General features: G+C 39.4%; 1 protein-coding gene across 1 annotated transcript; it reads right to left on the minus strand.

Moving 5' to 3' along the window:
• Positions 1 to 1568: 1568 nt before the first annotated feature.
• Positions 1569 to 19742, minus strand: RCN2 (reticulocalbin 2). The gene is made up of 7 exons (XM_032174388.2): positions 19332 to 19742; positions 18851 to 18956; positions 15602 to 15798; positions 7236 to 7349; positions 3625 to 3721; positions 2590 to 2732; positions 1569 to 2070 (listed from the first exon to the last, which is right to left on the minus strand). The coding sequence occupies exons 1-7, from the start codon at positions 19635 to 19637 to the stop codon at positions 1918 to 1920; spliced, it is 1116 nt and encodes a 371-aa protein (XP_032030279.1). The 5' UTR covers positions 19638 to 19742; the 3' UTR covers positions 1569 to 1917.
• Between the last annotated feature and the right edge of the window lie 1188 nt (positions 19743 to 20930).

Consider the following 20930-nt stretch of genomic DNA (forward strand, 5'->3'; position numbering starts at 1 on the left):
CATCAGCAAAGATGCGGCAATAGAGAGGTATATAGGTGCAGTCGATTCTATCAGAGAAAAGTTTCATGTCTTCTCAAATAGTCATAGGTACTTGTTGAGCCCCCAGTGTGCTGTATATGAGACAACTTTAGCCTGGAAAGTGATTAAGAGAATGCATAGCTGATCTCTTCACCCACAAATAAAAGTGATTTAAAGAATGAAAAACTAGAGGCCAGGTGTGTTGGCTCACGCCTCTAATCCCAGCACTTTGGGAGGCCAAGGTGGGCTGATCATGAGGTCAGGAGATCGAAACCATCCTGGCTAACACGGTGAAACCCGGTCTCTACTAAAAATACAAAAAAATTAGCCAGGCGTGGTGGCAGGCACCTGTAGTCCCAGCTACTAGGGAGGCTGAGGCAGGAGAATGGCATGAACCCAGGAGGCGGAGCTTGCAGTGAGCCGAGATAGTGCCACTGCACTCCAGCCTGGGCCACAGAGCGAGACTCCGTCTCAAAAAAAAAAAAAAGAATGAAAAACGATCTCTGTACATGAGAACTAGAAAAAAATTAATTCCTCCCTTCACTTTTCCCTATCCCACCTCCACCAAAGTTAAATAAGTTGACCTACTGATTTAGGTTAAAATTGATTATCATGCTTATCAAGTATGATTTTAATTTCAGTAAAATTGATATTGAACTCTACTGTTGATATCTGACCAGCTCTATTGGTAATTCCAACCTGCATTACTCAAGATTATTTATAGCCCCAAAGAGCAAAACCACATTTGCTACAAGACCAATTATTAAAATGTGTCAGGTGCACATTCAATTATATTATAACATGATTCTCTTATTTAAAACAAAATAAGAAAATGCAGCAAGAATAATTTGACAGTTTTGGGAACTATCCACATAAAGGAATGGATGAGGCAAGATAATGTACAATACCACAAAACCTATGCTAAATTCAAGATTTATCTGAAAGTTAAAGAAAACCAAACAAACATATAAAAAGATAGGACATTTCTGGCCGGGCGCAGTGGCTCACGCTTGTAATCCCAGCACTTTGGGAGGCCGAGGCGGGAGGATCACGAGGTCAGGAGATCGAGACCACGGTGAAACCCCGTCTCTACTAAAAATACAAAAAAATTAGCCGGGCGTGGTGGCGGGCGCCTGTAGTCCCAGCTACTCGGAGAGGCTGAGGGAGGGGTTCAGTGAGCCGATGGCCATGATCCAGCCTGGGGACAGATCCGTCTCAAAGATAGGACATTTCATTTTTAATCACTCAAAAATGAAAAAGGTTTGGACAATGTCAAATTCCACTCACCATAATGCTATAGTTATACATTAAATATAATTACTATCTATACATATGCAAAAATATAAAGTTCTATTTCATACAATAAAACCCTTTATAGAAACCATTTTAAAATTAAACAGAACTTCTCAACATTAATATGTGAGGTCTAAGTCCTTCTAAAGGTTTCTTTAAAGGTTTTTAAACAAAATGCTAAACCTAAAAACATTGTCCTGTCAGTTCCCAAATTAAATCTACTTAGAACAAAAACAAAAATTTATAGCTCAGTCACGTACTACTTAAATAATATTGTTCAGGCATCTCTAAAATCCTCCATGTTTTCAAGTATGGAAATAGAACTCAAATATTCCACAATACAGTACTAAACAGATGGAGTATTTAGGAAAGACTTTGTTGTCATATGGCACAGTATTAATGTTTCGTTGCTTCAATACGTTTTGAAATAAATATCAGATTTTTGTTTTTTTTTCTAAAAGACCAAAATTATAATCTACATTAAGATAATTCTGACTGTGGTTAAGACTTAAGAGTGTAAAATACAACATCAATATTTTATCACAAAAGTAAAGCTGGTAACAAATTATAAAAGGAGCCAGTACTCTACTGAGACAGGCTTGGAGATTAAAGCTCATCATGGTAGAAATAGTCATCATGGAGCTGTCTGCCATAATCTGTGGCTTCACTGGTGAGAAACAAGTCCGGGTTTTCCAGAATCTCTTCTTCAGAGAGCTTTTTGTCACCATTCAAATCCATTTCATCAATTAGATGAAGAGCCTTCAAAATAAAACAAAAAAGTGTCAAGTGTAATTAAGTATTTTCAGCAAGATGTTCATAATTTAATGTGATTTGACTTGTCAAAATCATCCAGGTGTACAAGTACTCATTATTATTTAAGTATCTAAAAATGTTACATGTTGTAACCAGGTCTGTCTACTGCTTTTCCAATTATCTCCTTTCTTCATTTCTGCTGGGTTCTGTCTCTCTCCACTCAAATCCAATCCAGGATATATCAAGGCAATGCAAAATTATTATAACCTACTTTGAGTCCCTGCAGGTAAATACAAGCCATTAGTCTATTCACTGTACTCTCAAATTAATACATGACACAATCTTAACTTCCTTGTCTCCCTGACAATCTAAAACAGTTCGTAAATTCAAGACATAGCAATGCATCAATCCCAAATAACTCCACTACTTCTTTCTTTGGCTTAAAATTTTGAACTTCTTTTCCTATCAACAACACCAAATTTGGGGGGAGGGGGTGGAGAGAAACAGTTGTTCTGTAACACTTACCTCCTCTTGTGCAATGCCCTGATTATTAGGTACTACCCAAGGTAACAGCTCTTGGGGATCAAGCCTGCCATCGTTATCTTTGTCATAATCATTCACGAATCTGTCTTTCTCAACAAGTATCCATTCTGGATCTTCATTTGCAGCTTAATATAAAAAAACACAAATATACATACACAAGAATATCACATGTATCCAATAAGAAGTTTGGTATATCCCTAGAATAAAGGAAGTGAATTTAAAGTTTACTAAAGAAAGCCCAATAAAACGGAACTACTTAACTGAAAAATCCTGACATAAGTACAAATATATAGTAATTTTCAAAAGTGACACAAGTCTAAATAACCCAGTTTTAAAATCATTGGATGTTTTCACAAACTAGTAATTTTGTTAACTGCTATTTGTTCTGATATCTAGTTTTCCCAAATGTGAGGTGGGTAATGTTTTACTGTATATCATGTTTCTATACAAAGTTTCCTACATGTTTTCACAAAGTAATGCCATGTGTAATTTTAAAGTGACAATCAGAATAAGTAAAACTGGTGACCAATTTAAAAATGGCAATGCTTGGTGTCTTTAAGCAACAATTCTGAAAAAACAGCTGCTTATATAAAAGCAAACTCTTAATTTCAAACACTTATTCACCTTCTACTAAGCTTCTGATACTGTGTTTACACCAGTATTTGTAGTGTTTTATGTTTCTATCTCTTTTAAGATCCACCTGCAACAGCACAGGATTTTGTTTAAAAATATCTACCTTACTTCCTTCCCCATTTAAACTGATAATAAAATTAGATTTGTTTGAAAAGAAAGAAAAATGTTTGACTCTAGACACGGAAGTAAAAGTAAGCAAGACAGTGTTCTCAGATAAGCTATAAATCCATTTGTTGAAGTTGTATTACAGTTAACGAAACAAGTAGGATCAGACACAGATCCTCGTTACATTTCCCGTCGAAGAGAGCTTTCAATGAGCAAGGCTGTCTTTCAATGTCTTTCTTCAATTCCTTTTCTCTTTTCACATTCTCCCAGGTGACTTACTTGGATCCCACCTGTAATCACCAAGAAATTCTTCCAAACTAACAAATCCATCACCATTTTTGTCATGTTCTTCTAAAGCTTCTTGAATGACAAATTCCTATTCCACGTTCATTAAAAAAGAAAAAAAAAGTTACAAAATGTTCAGTCCCACTGCCATCTGATTCAATTCTACTACAGAACTTCTTTAGAAATAAATGATAATTTTTGGAGCTCTAGTGGTGCAATCAGCTAGTAAGGTACTTATACAGGAAAAATCACTTTGGTTGTCCGTATCTTCAAGACAATCCTTCTAAACACTGGAATTTAGAAGCAAGAATAAAACCTGAAGTACTATGTAGCTTTAAATTCAACATCCTTAAACTTCTGATAATGTGAAGAACTCCACTTTCACTCTCATAAACAACCTCAGCATTACTCTCATGCTATTTTCTGCACACCTCTCCCTCTCAAGAAAAACATCTTATACTACCCTTGTCTTTAACTCCATTTGCCCTCCAATCCATGAACAACCCTAAAAGAGCCCTTACCTTAGAACTGCTGTTCTGCCTCCAGATCTGAAATGTGCCAGCCCGCCATTATACCTCAACCTCCTTGCTTCCCCTTCAGCAAACCTAGCCCTATTCATCCCAAACTGCCCCCAAATCTGTTCCTCCCTCTTATCAAAGCTTCTTATCAAACAACCAATCCTTTTCCCTAAAGATGACCTGTTCAATGGCCAGCTGTTTCAGTACTTTCCTCAGTATCTTCCTATCTCCTTTTTTTTCAGATGGGGTCTTGCTCTTAGCCCAGGCTGGAGTGCAATGGTGTGATCTCAGCACACTGCAACCTCTGCTTCCCGGGTTCAAGCAAATCTCCTGCCTCAGCCTCCCGAACAGCTGGGACTACAGGCGTATGCCACCACATCCAGCTAACTTTTATATTTTTAGTAGAGACAGTGTTTTGCCATGTTGGCAAGGCTGATCTCGAACTCCTAACCGCAGATGATCTGCCAGCCTCAGCCTCCCAAAGTGCTGAGATTACAGGCGTGAGCCACCCCGCCTAGCCCTTCCCACCCTTTTTTTAAGATAGGATCTCATTCTATCACCCAGGCTAGAGAGCAGCGGCACAGTAATAGTGGCACCGTAGGCTCAAACTACTGGACTCAAGTGATCCTCTCATCTCAGTCTCCCAAGTAGCTAGGACCACAGGTGCATGCCACCACACCTGGCTAACTTTTTTGTAGAGACAAGGTCTGCTATGTTGTCCAAGCTGGTCTTGAACTCCTAGCCTCAAGCTGTCCTCCTGCCTTGGCCTCCCAAAGTGCTGGGATTACAGGTGTGAGCCACCATGCCTGGCCCATCTCTGACTCTTACCTTCCCTTAACACTTATTTAGTAAGTCAACATTCCTGCATATGCTTTCTTCAAAATGTTGCTCGAATCTATTTCATTCTATTGCCAGATAGAACTCTGGGCCGTATCACATTATGCCTAAATTATTTCATTGCTTTTACTGGTAATTCCCCACTTTAGTCTTCAATTGTTCCTTATTCTCCAGAGAATCAAGATCTAGCATCCTTTGCCTGTCATTCTTGGGCTCAATTAGCTTGTCCCAACTTAATTTTGGTACTTAAATTACACCCAGCACTGTTCTTAAACTGGATCATGTATTCTGTGCCAATGAGAAATTAGAAGCTTCACAATGGCAAGAGAAGTGGTATTAATGACAGTGTCTTACCACTGAGCTATGGAGAAAAATGTATCTGCAGCCTTGTTATGCAAGGCAGCAGGGTCTACCATGACACATTAAATAAAAAGCTGTATCTTCCTTCTTTGATATATCCAGGGAACCAAGCCACGTAGCTGGAGGCTGATGTCATGCAACAGACTTCAATATAAATGTTTAGTCTCTTTTTTAAAAAGCTATTTGTTACATTAGTCTTTATTTCCCAACGTGATGGTGTATGCTTTCAAGCTTGGCCAAGTCATAATAGGGACTCAATTAATGTTTGTTGAGTTAAACTTACAATTCAACAAAAGTTTTGAAAAACTGGTACTTATTTTAAATACTAAAGGGATGAGAGGACTCATTATGCTTAAAATTGCAAAAACATTACTAGTTACTAGCAGCTGCACCCCTACCAACCCTATGAAGAAGAATCAAAACATGATGTTTTTCCAGACCAAAAGCTTTCATAAGTGATGTTGTAAATTAAACAGAAATCCTAGTATTACTAACATTGAAAAACCAAAAAAAAGTCTGAAACCTATAAAAGGGTAAGGAAGGCACTGAAGGTAACACAGTTATGAGAGAGAAAATAGCCTGAGGAAGCCTGCTGCCCATACATAGTACAGAGATTTAAAAATTCAGTCCTTCACCTTCTCCCTCCCAATAAGCAACTTCGTCACCACCAGAAAGCCTCCTTACCACTCCTAATTTTAAGTGGGGAGAATTAGGATCATTTTAAATCTGTGTATCTCTTAAAATTCTGGTTATACAATTCATTTTAACAACTTAATGAACGGGTTTTAAAGTTTTGGTTACTTGGAAATGTAAATTCATACAACCACTATGGAGAACTAAAAATAAAGCTACCATATGATCCAGCAATCCCACTGCTGGGTATATACCCAAAAGAAAGGAAACCACTATGTCAAAGAGATATCTGCACTCCGATGTTTGTTGTAGCACTGTTCACAAAAGCCAAGATTCGGAAGCAACCCAAGCGTACATCAACAGATGAATGGATAAAGAAAATGTACATATACACAATGGAGTACTATTCAGTCATAAAAAAGAAAGAGATCCTGCAACAACATGTTGATCCACGCAACAACATGGATGAACTGGAGATCATATTAAGTGAAATGGGCCAGGCACAGAAAGACAAACATCGCATGTTCTCACTCATTTGTGGGATCTAAAAATCAAAACAATTGAACTCATGGACATAGAGGGTAGAAGGAAGGTTAACAGAGACTGGGAAGTGTTGGGGGAGGGGGCGCTAGGAACAGTTAATGAGTACAAAAAAAATAGTAAGAATGAATAAAATCTATTATTTGACAGCATAACAGGTTGACTATAGTCAGTAATAACTAATTATACATTTTAAAATAACTAAAAGAGTGTTCACTGGATTGTTAGTAACACAAAGGATAAAAGTTTGAGGGGATGGATACCTCATTGTCTATGATCTGATTATTTCACATTGCATGCCTGTATCAAAACATCTCGGCTGGGCGCGGTGGCTCACGCTTATAATCCCAGCACTTTGGGAAGCCGAGGCAGGCGGATCACGAGGTCAGGAGATTGAGACCACGGTGAAACCCTGTCTCTACTGAAAATACAAAAAATTCACCAGGTGTAGTGGCGGGCGCCTGTAGTTCCAGCTACTCAGAGAGGCTGAGGCAGGAGAATGGCATGAACATGGGAGGTGGAGCTTGCAGTAAGCCGAGATTGCCCCACTGCACTCCAGCCTGGGCGACAGAGCAATACTCCGTCTCAAAAAAAAAAAAAAAAAAAATTTCATGTATCCCATAAACATATACACCTACTATGTACCCACAAAAATTTAAAATTTTTTTTTAAAGTTTTGGTCACTCAATAATTCTCTTAAAAATGTTTCTTTCTTACCGTCATATAATCAACTTCTTCAGGATGCTCAAAAGCAATAAATTCTTCAAGACTCAAACCGGGACCTGAATCCTGGTTAGCTTTTTCAAATCGCTTCTTGTCCTTTAAGTGAAGCTTTGAAAATTAAAATTTCTCATTAGTATACCACATCATTTTAAATACTTTGAAAAATGCAAACTATGTCAAATTTAAAGTACATTCCTATCCATTATCTCATTTATCTTCACATCGTCCCTTTGAAGGTAAGCTACACAAATACATGTATTAGAGGCAGGACAGACTCACAAGCTCTAGAGTCATATAGACCCAGACCTGAATTCCAGCAGTGCCACTTACTAGCTGTGGTGTCAGCACAAACTGCTTAACCTCTCTGGTTTCCTCATCTATCAAATTGGGATAAAAATCTCTAATAAGCAATTGGGATGAGAATCCCTACCACACAATTAATAAACCTTAAGTATTAAGTATTTAGTGTTATATACTATTATTGATAGAAAAGCAGATTGAATGATTTGATAAAAGTCAGAAATACAGCTAAAAAATACTGAGCATGGCATAGTGGCGCACGCCTGTAGTTCCAGCAACTTGAGAAGACTGCATGAGCCCAGAAGTTCAAGGCCAGCCTTCACACCATAGCAAGACCCTGACTCAAAAAACAAACAAAACTACTGAACTTGGATCCTCCCTATTCTTTCTACAGTACTATACAGTCTACTTTAATAATTAATACTTTTTTGAATGCCCAAAAGTCAATAAATTTATACCATGTATTAAATCTTGGTAGGTAGGGCTTTTAAAAATTGTTCCTGGTCCTTTAAGTGACTTTTCAAAAATACATTATTGTTTCAGAAAAACAGACTTCTTATGTTGAGAATCTCATAATATTAGTATATGTACCTAATATTTGGAAATCTTTTCTTTTTTGGGGGGGTGGGGAGATGAGGTCTCACTCCGTCATCCAGGTTGGAGTACAGTGTTGCAACCTCAGCTCACTGAAACCTCCACTTCCCAGGTTCAAGTGATCCTCCTACCCCAGCCTCCCAAGTAGTGGAGACCACAGGCACGTGCCACCACACCCAGCTAATTTTTTGTATTTTTGATAGAGATGGGGTTTCACTATTTTGCCCAGGCTATCCACCTGCCTCAGCCTCCCAAAATGCTGGGACTATAGGCATGAGTCACCGTGCTCAGCCTGGAAGTCTAGTCTTAGCAGGCTCTTTATAGTGTTAATTCTGTATATTCAGATATAAATACATCAAAAGTTTAAATGGATCCCATGTTGAGGTTTAACAAACATATCCTTTTCTACTTTCTCATCCATCTTCCCATCCACCCCCCCTTTTTTAAATGATTCGGCAGCTATCAAGGACAAGGCTGCTTTTGATAAAATTTTCAATGGTAATTCTGTAACCAAGAGCCTTGGGAGCCAATAATGCTATATTGCTAATCTTGCATAATTTCTGTTTTGAGAATTTCTGGGAATAGCTTTCCTTCCTATAAACTGATATGTATTAAACTGTGCATTTTTTTAAAGCACAATTTCAAATATTTTAGAAGCTTTTAAGTGTTTCACTACTGAATAAAAATACCCTTTTCAGTTTTCTAGAATAATAGAGGTCAGGTAGCAGCCATTTACCTAAACACTAGTTCTTTTACAATTACTGATTTACAGCGGAGCGGCTCACCTCTTTCCCCAAATAATTTGTTTTATTAACATCTAGACTCTACAAGCCAGTTATATTCACCCAATCATGACAGAAAAGAAAAAATAATAACTTGTTTCCAAATAGCTCCTTTTAACTTAATGTTTCATAATTTTAAATAACTAGACCAAATAATTTGCATTTTATGTTCAGGTTTAACATGGCAAAAGCAGACAAACAAGAATTTGAGGTACTTTGCTGAGTCAATCGAGTTGTTTTTGAATAAACCATTATTCCAAATACCAAGTGCTTTGATTTCCTTATGAAAGAACCCTTCACTTTGGAGCAAAAAGGTCCATGTTTCAGGAGAAGAGCTAAATTTGGCCAAATTTGCCTATGGAAAGAAAGGATCTCTTTCAACAAGCTGAGATTTCTTAAAAAAAAAAAAAAAAAAGTGAAGGGGGTAGCTTTTTCTGGTTCACATTTCATGGCCATTTGAAGAACACAAAATAAGAATAGCTCACATTAAATCGAAGAAGCCAAAAACAGAAAGACTGTTTTTTACAAAGTGGCAAATTCCTAAAAAAACAACAAAAAAGATGGTCAGTTTCATAAAACTTCAACGCTTTTTTCTTCTATATAAAAACCTTGTATTCTAGTAGAGGGTAAAAAGTGTTAGGTACAGTAATAAAAAAGCTACCATAATCATTTATTTTTAGATTACAACAGAAACTTGTGAGGAACAAAACTGCCATCTTTTGGTAGACTAATGATTCTACATGAGGAAATATATAATGTGGGATACTAGAACAAATGACTAGGCCTTAAAAATTCTGATTAGCCACATGCAAGGTTATATCTTACATAAATAAATACTGTTTATATATGCACATCCAGCAGTCACGCCTGTAATCCTAGCACTCTGGGAGGCCGAGGCGGGCGGATCACCTGAGGTCAAGAGTTCAAGACCAGCCTGGCCAACATGGTGAAACCCCATCTCTACTAAAAAATTAGCTGGGCATAGTGGCACACGCCTGTAGTCCCAGCTACTTGGGAGGCTGAGGCAGGACGATTGCTTGAACCTGGGAGGCAAAGGTTGCAGTGAGCCAAGATTGCACCACTGCACTCCAGCCTGGGTGACAGAGCAAGACTCTGTCTCAAAACAAAAACAAAAACAAAAAAACACTTGAACTTTTGCCAGATAGATCCCCAAACTTTATCTTGTGTTGACTATAACTGTCCTTTATATTATAAAGAAACGCTTCTTCAGGCATTTCACAGCCTGAAAGGGTTATCTTTATTCTCTATATGAAAACTTATTAAATATAAGATAAAATTCAGACTGGGCATGGTGGTTCACGCATGTAATCTCAGCCCTTTGGGAGGCCAAGGCAGGCGGATCACTTGAGGTCAGGAGTTTGAGACTAGCCTGACCAACGTGGTGAAACTCAGTCTCTACTAAAAAAAACAAAACAAAAATCAGCCAGGCATGGTGGCACGTGCCTATAGTCCCAGCTACTCAGGAGGCTGAGGCAGAAGAATTGCTTGAATCTGGGAGGCTAAGACTGTAGTAAGCCGAGATTGTGCCACTGCACACCAGCCTGGGTGACAGAGCGAGACTCCCTCTCGGAAAAAAAAAAAAAAGGTGAAGTTCAGATATCAAGCTGACTTTTGTTAACAGACTTTCTTACAGAAAACTTTATTTTATTCACATATCCAGTTACTTTTTATGATTATTTTATTTATGGTATAGTGTTTAGTCTATAACTTTGAGACTGATTCATTCCTCATCCTTTATTTTTTATTTTGAAAAATAATGCATATGGTTTCTGGGTTCATCTTTACACTCCACATCAATTTTTAGGACGTTATTATTTTTTTTTAAAGGGACAAGTTTTCACTATGTGGTCCAGACTGGCCTCAAATTCCTGGGCTCAAGCAATCCTCCTACTTCAGCCTCCTGAGCAGCTGGGACTACACGTACACACAGGAAGTTACTTACAGCAAATTCTAAAAACATATGATTAGAACTTCATGAAGATAGAGACGTATTCCTAGGCTGTCAAAAAAAGAAAATAACCAAAAGGACTCCCATTGAAGTGTTCATTTTAGGGATCAATCTATTCCTTTTGGCTGTTAAGATTCATCTAATTCATCCTTTAAAAGCACAGTGTTATAATCAACACGTTCTGAGTAGCTAGAACACAGAATTAGAACCAGACACCTTTTAAAAGAACTGTTCATAAACAATTCATAAGTCATGTATCTCTTCAAAGTGAAGATTTTCTTCTCAGCACCATCTATTACATCACCCCCTTCTAAGAATACGGGAACATTCACTTCTTATTTTTTAATGGGCTAGTAATTAAGTCTTTTGAGTAACAAAAAAATAAAAATAGAAAACACAATTAGAATCTAATTCCAGCAAGATTTAAAAATACTGTATTTAACTTCTCTGTTGTTCCTAGGAAGGGAAATTATACCATACCCTGCTTTGGTTTTAGTTAAGTTACGATGGTTTAAGATAAGTTAATTCCTATAGTAAATGAGGATACTTAATAGACAGATGATCCCAAATCTCATTATCACCATTTGTTTTTCCTTTAGTATTTACAAGTAGTAAAAAGACTGATTTTTACTCACTTTAGTCCACTATAGAATGAAGACCCAAATAAAAAGAAAACAAAAGATACATTTTCCCCTTAAAAAATAAAATCCTGGCCAGGCACGGTGGCTCACACCTGTAATCCCAGCACTTAGGGAGGCCAAGGTGGGCGGATCACAAGGTCAGGAGATCGAAACCATCCTGGCTAACACAGTGAAACCCCGTCTCTACTAAAAATACAAAAAATTAGCTGGGCATGGTGCCAGGTGCCTGTAGTCCCAGCTACTTGGGAGGCTGAGGCAGGAGAATGGCGTGAACCTGGGAGGCGGGGCTTGCAGTGAGCAGAGATCACGCCACTGCACTCCAGCCTGGGCGACAGAGCAAGACTCCATCTCAAAAAAAAAAAAAAAAAATCCTAACTAATCTAAAGCTGATAGTTAACAAATGCATAAAGTTTTAAAAAGTTGATTAAATATAAATTTATGTGAACTGTAAATGCTTTCTTCAATAATATTCTTTTAAATCAAAACAGAACTGCTTACCCCTCCAACTGCTACCATTTATTACTATTTATCCACATTATTATAATCCTAAATAAAGGGGAATTAATTAATTATTTATTTATTTATTTATTTTTACAAACGAGGTCTCTCTGTTGCCCAGGCTGCAGTGTAGTGGCATAAATATGGCTCACTGCAGCCTTGACTGCCTGGGCTTGAGCAATCTTCCTGCCTCAGCCTCCCAAATAGCTGGGATCACAGGCACGGACCATCATGCCCATCTCATTTTTAAATTTTGTTTGGGCATTTGTTAACTCTACAGCTTTAGATTAGTTAGGATTTAATTTTTAAGAGGAAAACGTATCCATAGGGACGGGGTCTTGCCACATTGCCCAGTTGTTCTCGAACTCCTGGGCTCAAGTGATTCTCCCACCTTGGCTTCCCAAAGTGCTGAGATTACAGGTGTGAGCCACCACACCTGGCCTGAATGGGAATTATTATCCTCAGTTTTGGAGATAAGGAAACTGAGGCACATGAAAGTTTAATAACTTACCCAAAGTTACACAACTGTGAAGTACTGGAGCTAAATGTGAAGCTAAGCAGACTGGCTCTAAGGATGGAGCCCCAAACCTCCACACTGATGCTGTAGTTATTAGCAGAGAATTAACCAACTTAGAGTTAGTGGTGGCTTACAGAGTTCAAGCGGCCAATATGATTCTAAATAAATAGCACACTTAGAAAGCATTTACCAAGGAGGGAATAGGGTGTTGTTTAACAGGTACAGAGTTTCAGCTTTGCAAGATGAAAAAAGTTCCGGGGATTAGCTGCACAACACTGTGAATGTACTTAACGCTACTGAATGGCACACTTTAAAATGGTTACAATAGTAAATTTGTTATACACTCCTCCCTCCATATTTGTAAGAAATTGGTTCCAGAACCTCCCTCGGATACCAAAACCCAAGGATGCTCAATTCCCTGATATAAGGTGGCATAGTATTTCCATATAACCTACACATATCTTCCCAAATATTTTAAATCACTTCTAGATTACTTATAATACAAATTACAATTTAAATGAGGAGAAAATCATTGCTACACTATATTGTTCAATACAATAAATTATGGCCACAATAAAAATTAAAAGGTATATACCAAAACAGGATAAGTTAAGAAACAGAAGAGCCTTGAATATTTTCCAAGCACCCTTGACTAATATTTTGGGACAGTTTGCAACAGCATGTTTTATTTTTATTTTTTTCTACACATAAAAACTATCTTAAAAAAATTCTTAGTGATACTCTAATTACCCTGATTTGGTCATTATATTATATGTTTGTGTGATATCAAAATACCACATGTACCCTGTATGTATAATACAACTATCATGTACCTATAAAAAAGATTTTAATTCTTTAAAATTAGCTTTGAAATACAACAGTATTTGATACAGCAATTTCTCAAGCTCAGTCATTTCTGTTGATATACTTTTAGTTTAATAGACTTCCTAGAAGTGTTAAAAAGTTCCTAATTCCTAAATAAAATTAGTCTTTCTCAGCTCTGCTTAAGCGGCATATATTTCAACAAATTAAACCATTAGACACATTAGAACTCATGGAGATACTAAATTTTCAAAAAATGAGTAATTTGGGGCCAGGTGTGGTGGCTCACACCTGTAATCCTAGCACTTTGGGAGGCTGAGGTGGGTAGATTGCTTGACCTCAGGAGTTTGAGACTAGCCTGGGCAAGATGGTAAAACCCCATCTCTACAAAAAATACAAAAATTAGATGGGCGTGGTGGCTCGAGCCTGAAATCCCAGCTACTTGGGGGGCTGTGTTGGGAGGACAGCTTGAGCCCAGGAGGCAGTGAGCTGAGATTATACCACCGCACTTCAGCCTGGGCAACAGAGTGAGATACTGTCTCAAAAAAAAAAGGAGTAATTTTAAAGGGTGTACTCACTATGAAAAATGGTACTGTGGTTTCTCAAAAAATTAAAAATAGAATTACCATATGATCCAGCACTATCACTTCCAGGTATATACCCAAAACAATGGAAAGCAGGATCCCATAGAGATTTGCAAATCCGAAATCCAAGATGCTTCAATGAGCATTTCTTTTGAGTGTTGTGTCAGTGCTCCAAAAGTTTCATATTTAAGAGCATTTTGATTTTGGAATTAGGGATACTCAACCTGTACATACAACAGAATATTACTTTGCCTTAAAAAGGAAGGAAATTCTGATGCATGCTACAAAATGGAAGAATCTTGAGGACACTATGTTAAGTAAAAATAAGCCAGTTACAAAAAGACAAATACGGCATATGATTCTACTTAGATGAGGTACCTAGAGTAGCCAAATTCAGAGACAGAAAGTAGAACAGTGGTTGACAGGAGCTAGTGGGAGGAGGGAATGGGGAGTTATGGTTTAATGGGTAGAGAGTTTCCGCTCTGTAAGATGAAAAGAGTTGGGGAGATTGGTTGTACAACACCATGAATGTACTTAACAATACTGAACTGTACACTTTAAAATGGTTACAATGGTCAATTTGTTACACAGGCCTCCCTCACACATTCCTGGGAAATTGGTTCCAAGACCTCCCTATAAAAATCTGAGAATGCTTAAGTCCCTGATATAAAATGGTGCAGTATTTGCGCATAGCCTACACACAACTTCCTGAATACTTTAAATCAGGGACCCTCAATGTCTGGGTGGCGGACAGGTACTGGTCCATGACCTGTTAGGAACTGGGCCACACGGCAAGAGGTGAGTGGCAGGCATTACCGTCTGAGCTCTGCTCTGCCTCCTATCACATCAGTGGTGGCATTAGATTTTCATAGGAGTGCAAACCCTATTGTGAACTGTACACGTGAGGGATCTTCGTTGTGCACTCCTTAGGAGAACCTAATGCCTGCTGATCTGAGGTGGAACAATTTCATCCTAAAACCATTCCCCACCCCCCCACCACACACTGTCCCGTGGAAAAACTGTCTTCCATGAAACTGGTCCCTGGTGCCAAAAGGGTTGGGACCTCTGCTTTAAATCATCTCTAGATTACTTATAATATAAATTACAACTTAAATAAGAAATAAATCATTGTTATATTAAGGAATAATCAAGAGAAAAAAGTTCTGTATATGTTGAATAGAGACACAGTTTTTTGTTTTTAATACTCACTTTTTTGGATACTTACGATTCTCAGTTGTTTGAATCCACAGATGTGGAACCCACAGATTTTTTTAAATGAGTATATAAAACTACGTGTTTAAAAATGGGAATGGGCCATAATGGCCTTCTTAATAAAGATAAAACTGATTATTCAATAATATTAAAATATTGAAATACTCATTCAAAACACATTTAAAAAGCAACTCTGAAAATGAGGACAGTTAAATGATGCAGCTGAGAAAAACAGATAGAAGGATCATGGAGGTAATCTAGAATAAGAGTCCTAAATCTGGCCAGAAAGGACACCATCAAAATGACTGCTGAAGTGGAACAGGTGATTTCCTAGAGAACAAGACAATCCAGCTTACGACCTCAGGCCCTCAATGTGCTCATTCATGCAGGAAGGTAAAGTGAACCAACATGAAAAGAAACAGCTTGTGCACATGAACTCACCTTCCTAAAGGACTCCTCTTCTGCATCATCCAGAGCAGTGTTCTCATCAAAGTCAATCACACGATCATACATCTGAATGTTATATTCATCCCATGTCACAGTATCATCACTGTTTTTATCATATTCAACAAACTGTTGTTTTGCTTCTTGCATAGCATAATGCTTAAAAGACATCTGAATCCATGAACTGAGTTCACCTATGAGAATTTCCCAGAACACAACGCATGTGACGTTAATTCTGATACTTAAGAGTAAGGATTTACAAACCTTCTCTGAAAAGGCAAAATCTTTGATGTTTGCAAATACTGAGAATTGGCCTAGTTGTATTAATAGAAATGGGGTAGGAAGTGGGAAAGGCTGTTTAGAAGAGCTCATGGAGCTTTTTTTTTTTTTTTTTTTTTTTTTGAGACGGAGTCTCACTCTTTCACCCAGGCTGGAGTGTGCAGTGGTGCGATCTCAGCTCACTGCAACCTCTGCCTCCCGGTTCAAACGATTCTCCTGCCTCAGCCACCTGAGTAGTTGGGACTACAGGTGTACGCCACCACGCCTGGCTAATTTTTTGTATTTTTAGTAGAGACAGGGTTTCACCATATTGGCCAGGTTGGTCTCGAACTCCTGACCTCATGAACCACCTGCCTCAGCCTCCCAAACTGCTAGGATTACAGGCGTGAGCCACCGTACCTGGCCGGAGCTTCTATACTATAACATATGATCTAAATATAATGTAAGCGCCATAAAATTTGGGTATGTTCTGTTCACTGATGTACATCAAATGCCTGGAAAGTTCCTGGCTCTGTAAGTATTTGTTGAATGAATTACCAACTGGCCAAAATAGCACTCTACTTTTAAAAAAATGTTATCCAAAATCTTGCAGAAAACCTTTGCTAACTACCACAGATCTCTCAGGAAGCATAAATATTTTGATAGCTATTTATTTTAATATGTATGAGAAAAAATAGTGTTTTTTATTTATGAAGGTGATATAAAGTCTTCCTTTAAAATAAATTTTATGTGAGTTGAATTAAAACTATATTAAGAAAATAATAGACGGTTAAGTAGATATGGCCTAAATTCTGAAAAGGTATTCAAGTGAGTGAGAATACTGCTTCAATACGTTACCTTTAAATATGTCGTTAAAACATCTGGAGGAAATTTTAACAAAGTTATGGGTAGCAATTTATGCCCTTCCTGCAACAGCTATCTGTCTTAACTTGGTACCTGAAGGCATGGGAAAAAAGTTTCTAAAACTCAAATGTCCACTTTTGAATCAACTTTTAAAAAATCTATTCGGCTGGGCTCAGTGGCTCATGCCTGTAATCCCAGCACTTTGGGAGGCTGAGGCAGGCGGATCACCTGAGGTCAGGATTTTGAGACCAGCCTGGTCTCGGGTAAAACCCCGTCTCTACTAAAAATACAAAAATTAGCCGGGTGTGGTGGCCAGTGCCTGTAATCCCAGCTACTCAGGAGGCTGAGACAGGAGAATCGCTTGAACCTGGGTGGCAGAGGCTGTAGTGAGCCAAGATCACACCACTGCACGCCAGCATGCGTGACAAGAGCGAGACTCTGCCTCAAAAAAAAAAAAAAAAAAACTGTTCATAAAAATATTTACTAAACTACATTAAAGAAAACAAAGGAGGGACGAACACTAATATTTGTGAGGACAGCATGAGTATACCATTTATCAGGTCCCTCTGTACATGTTGCCTCTAATCTTCAAAACAATGCAATTATAATCATCACTATTATACGGGTGAGGAAACTGAGGTTCAGAAAAGTCCAACCCTCCACAACTAGTAAATAGCAGAGTCCAGATTCAAACCTGTTTGGCTTCAAAGCCAACTCCTACTGAGTTTTGCTACCTCTTAACATCTGATTCCAGACCTGGCCCTCAAAGAGCAAATTGCCAAAATTATCTTAAGAGTCCTCAAGTACAATGAAGGGTTTCATAAGCACCATGAGTCTTTCTTCTAGTTTATTTAAAGAGATCACCACGGCATAGAAGAAAACAATGGAACAGGGATCAGAAATGTGGGTTCACACTTCAGCTTTGCCATCAGGGAGTAGTTTACCGTCTCAAGCTTTTCTTCTCATCTGTATAATGAATATTTGGACTAAAGTTTTTCTAACTTTAAATTTCTTAAAACCTTACTATTAAATATTTCAACATATCTAGGTCTTGACAGATAGGTACCACACAGTCTTCCAAATCAACGTGTTGTGTTCTTTGATTAGTATAACCAAAGATTGACTTATTCTTAGATTGGATAATCAGAATCCAAAGGTTTTGTTATTATTGTCTAATTAAGAGAAAGAAAAAAGCCCTTAATCTTCCAGAGGGTTCCAATGTCTTGACAGCACATCTTAAATTTACCAGTTTTTAATTTTCTCCAGCAACTTAATTCCTTGATGGTGAACAGCATTTAAATGAGAGTTACAGAAAAACAGCTAACTTAAGAGTCACAGTAACAACCTGAATTTTTCTGAGGACCCACTTGGAATGCTGACAGGGTACATCATTTGAATTGAACAATGGGGAGAGACAATTGCACAGCAATTTATTTAGAACATTCTTTTAGTAGTCTGTGCATTTCATTTCTGACTAGAGAATTTACCTGAGAGCACTCAGATTTTTTTTTTTAACTGAAAGATATTAAAACTTGAATTAAGAGCAGGATACCTGGATTCTAGACCAGCTTTGCCACTTATTTGTAGAAGGCACTCATCCCTGTGCTTCATTTCTTCATCTCTACAAAGTGATGTGGACAAGATGATCCTAAGGCCCCTACTAGCTCTAACATTTTGGTATAATGTTGTAATAAACGTAATTCACAGGCAACAGGTCTTTTTCTATTTGCTTACAAAAAGAAGCAAATTCCTAAAATTTAAATGAAGCGTATATCAAAACAGCGATAAATCATTTACTGCCTTAAAGTTTTGGGGCATATTTCTCTAAAATAAATCATATTGTTGACACTAACAAAAGTCATGTGAGAAAGAGGGTGTCTCAAGGTGTGACTTGCACATAGAGTACAGGGTCAATGATGTTTATATATAACTGGAGAAAGCACCGAGTTTTACTTGGTTCTCAGTGTCTAAAGATTTGTAGGTATAAAACCTATTCTCCATGTCCTTTTTTCCTTCTCACAGGACTTCCAACTTGGGACACTAGCAATCTATACATTCAGTAGACATCCCTGCTTAACATATTTGTATTTGTCTCCATTGTTAGTCGTGCAGGGCAGTCCTTACTTTCAGTGAGAAAGCCATCTGAGTCCAAGTCGATTTTCTTTATGATCGCCTGCAGTCTTTTTTGCTGCTCTTCGTGGCCGAGTTTAACATATTCATCCACATCTTCCTTTAGGGGGAAGCGACACACAGGAGGGCCAAGCATTACGACCAGTGGGGCAAAATGGTGGAGAAAAACAGGGCTACTAGAAGACCCCCTTGCCAAAGGGTTTCGGGGTGACCCGCACCTGCACTTCAAGGCCCCTACTGCCTACACACCCTCCATGATCTGAGGGGTAGAAGGGATCCAGCTCTTGGGCCGTGCTATCTCCTCAGGCTTTCCAGGCCCCAGGACCCCCAGAGGGCGAGTGCCGCGCCGCCCTGCTCCCATTGTCAGGCCGCCCCTGCCAGGCCTCGCCCGGCCGCCCCCCTTTGTCCCGGGACAAAGCCCGCGGCAGCCGCGGTGCGAGGCCCGGCCCTCCCAGCACCGGCCTGGCCGCCTCACCTGGACGCCCAGCAGCGCCTCGCGGTCGTAGTCGCTGCGGCGCTCGCCCAGCGGGTAATGCAGCTCCTCGGCCTTGCCGGCGCCGGCCGCCGCGGCGCACAGCAGCAGCAGCCCCAACGCCGCGGTCCTCGGGCCCAGCCGCATCGCGCTGGCCCGCGGAGGACACCGAGGGACGCGAGGAGGGAGGCTGGCGGGGACCCGGGACGGCTGCGATGCTCCGCGGGTGGCTACAGAGAGGCGGTGCGACGTACGTTGAGGGCGGAGGGAACGGGAGGCGGACCCTGCGATGGCGGCCACAACGCCCATGGACGGGCCGGGGGCCGGCCCACCAATGCGGTGCGGAGGCTCGCCAGGAGGAGGCCTATATGGCCGGCGCGGAGTGGCGGGGCACAAGGCCGCGCCGCTGATTGGGCAGCGCGGCGCTGGGGGCGGCCGCCGCGATGTCGGGGTCAACAGCAGCCCAGAGAGCTCCAGGAGCCATGCTGGGACTGCAGAGAAGGGAGATCCCTACGACCCGCGCCTTCTCGTTCCCTCGACACGCATCGAAAAGCACGCCCCCACCCCACTCCTGCCCTGTCTTCCCGTCAGCCTCGTTACTGCCATAAACTCCTGGTCCACTCCATGTATCCCTCCTACCGTCCATCAATGAGAGAGGCTGGAGGTTTCTGTGACAACAATACAATATCGAAAAAATTATTGCCTGAGGAATCGGCCAACAGTATTCTTTCTCATCTTCAATGTATCTCTATTTATTTTATGAGAGTAGGACGTACAAACTCAGGAAGTGCAGCCAGATGCTTGTATCTGATGCTCAATTTCGTGGTTTACAAGTTAATGTGAACTTGCTCAAATTTCTTGGCCCCTGAAAACTTGTTTGCTCATCTATAAAATGGGCATAGTAATAAGACTACCTTAAAGAATTGTCGTGAAGATTAAATAATGTAGTGGGTTTAGAACAATAGCTGGCACATAAGGTGAAGTGTTTAGTGAAGGTAGGCTTTCATCCATGGAAGTAGAAAAACAAGATGATTGCACAGAAGGAATAGCTTAGTAAGTACCTAGCAAAACCTTTAGGGACAGAACACATATACACATGGCTTCTAGTCCATGTCTATTCACAGGTTTATGTTATTTCTCCACCTCATCCTGAACACATTAAACTCTGAGAAATTTATAGGCTGCAGCTTGAACCCTTTTCTTTATTGATTGCTCCACTTAGGATCAGGCCTTTCACATAGAAGAAAAGGCTTTCTGGGTCCTCTTTCATTTCTCAGTCTCTATTTGGATTGGGAGCAAGAATTCTGTTCCAAACTGCAAAACTGAGTGGGCACAAGTCGCAGAAATTTCCTGGGTCGGGTTGAAATTTATTGTTTGGTCACAAACCATTGAAAGATTCACAGAGCAAAGTGTAAGTTCAATCTTTCCAATGTTGTAAAGATCAACGAAGAACAAAGTTTTAAATTTCAGAGTATAAATAAAAGCAAATTTTAGAGTTGATTTCATTAAACTAAAAAGAAAACCCTTTATTGCTGGATTTTAATTTTCACTTCCATTCTCGGTTTTGAGGAAAAAAAGAGAAAAATGTCCCAATTTAATATA

The sequence above is a fragment of the Hylobates moloch genome, unplaced genomic scaffold (genome assembly GCF_009828535.3).
Source record: "Hylobates moloch isolate HMO894 unplaced genomic scaffold, HMol_V3 SCAFFOLD_14, whole genome shotgun sequence".
Taxonomy (NCBI): Eukaryota; Metazoa; Chordata; class Mammalia; order Primates; family Hylobatidae; genus Hylobates; species Hylobates moloch.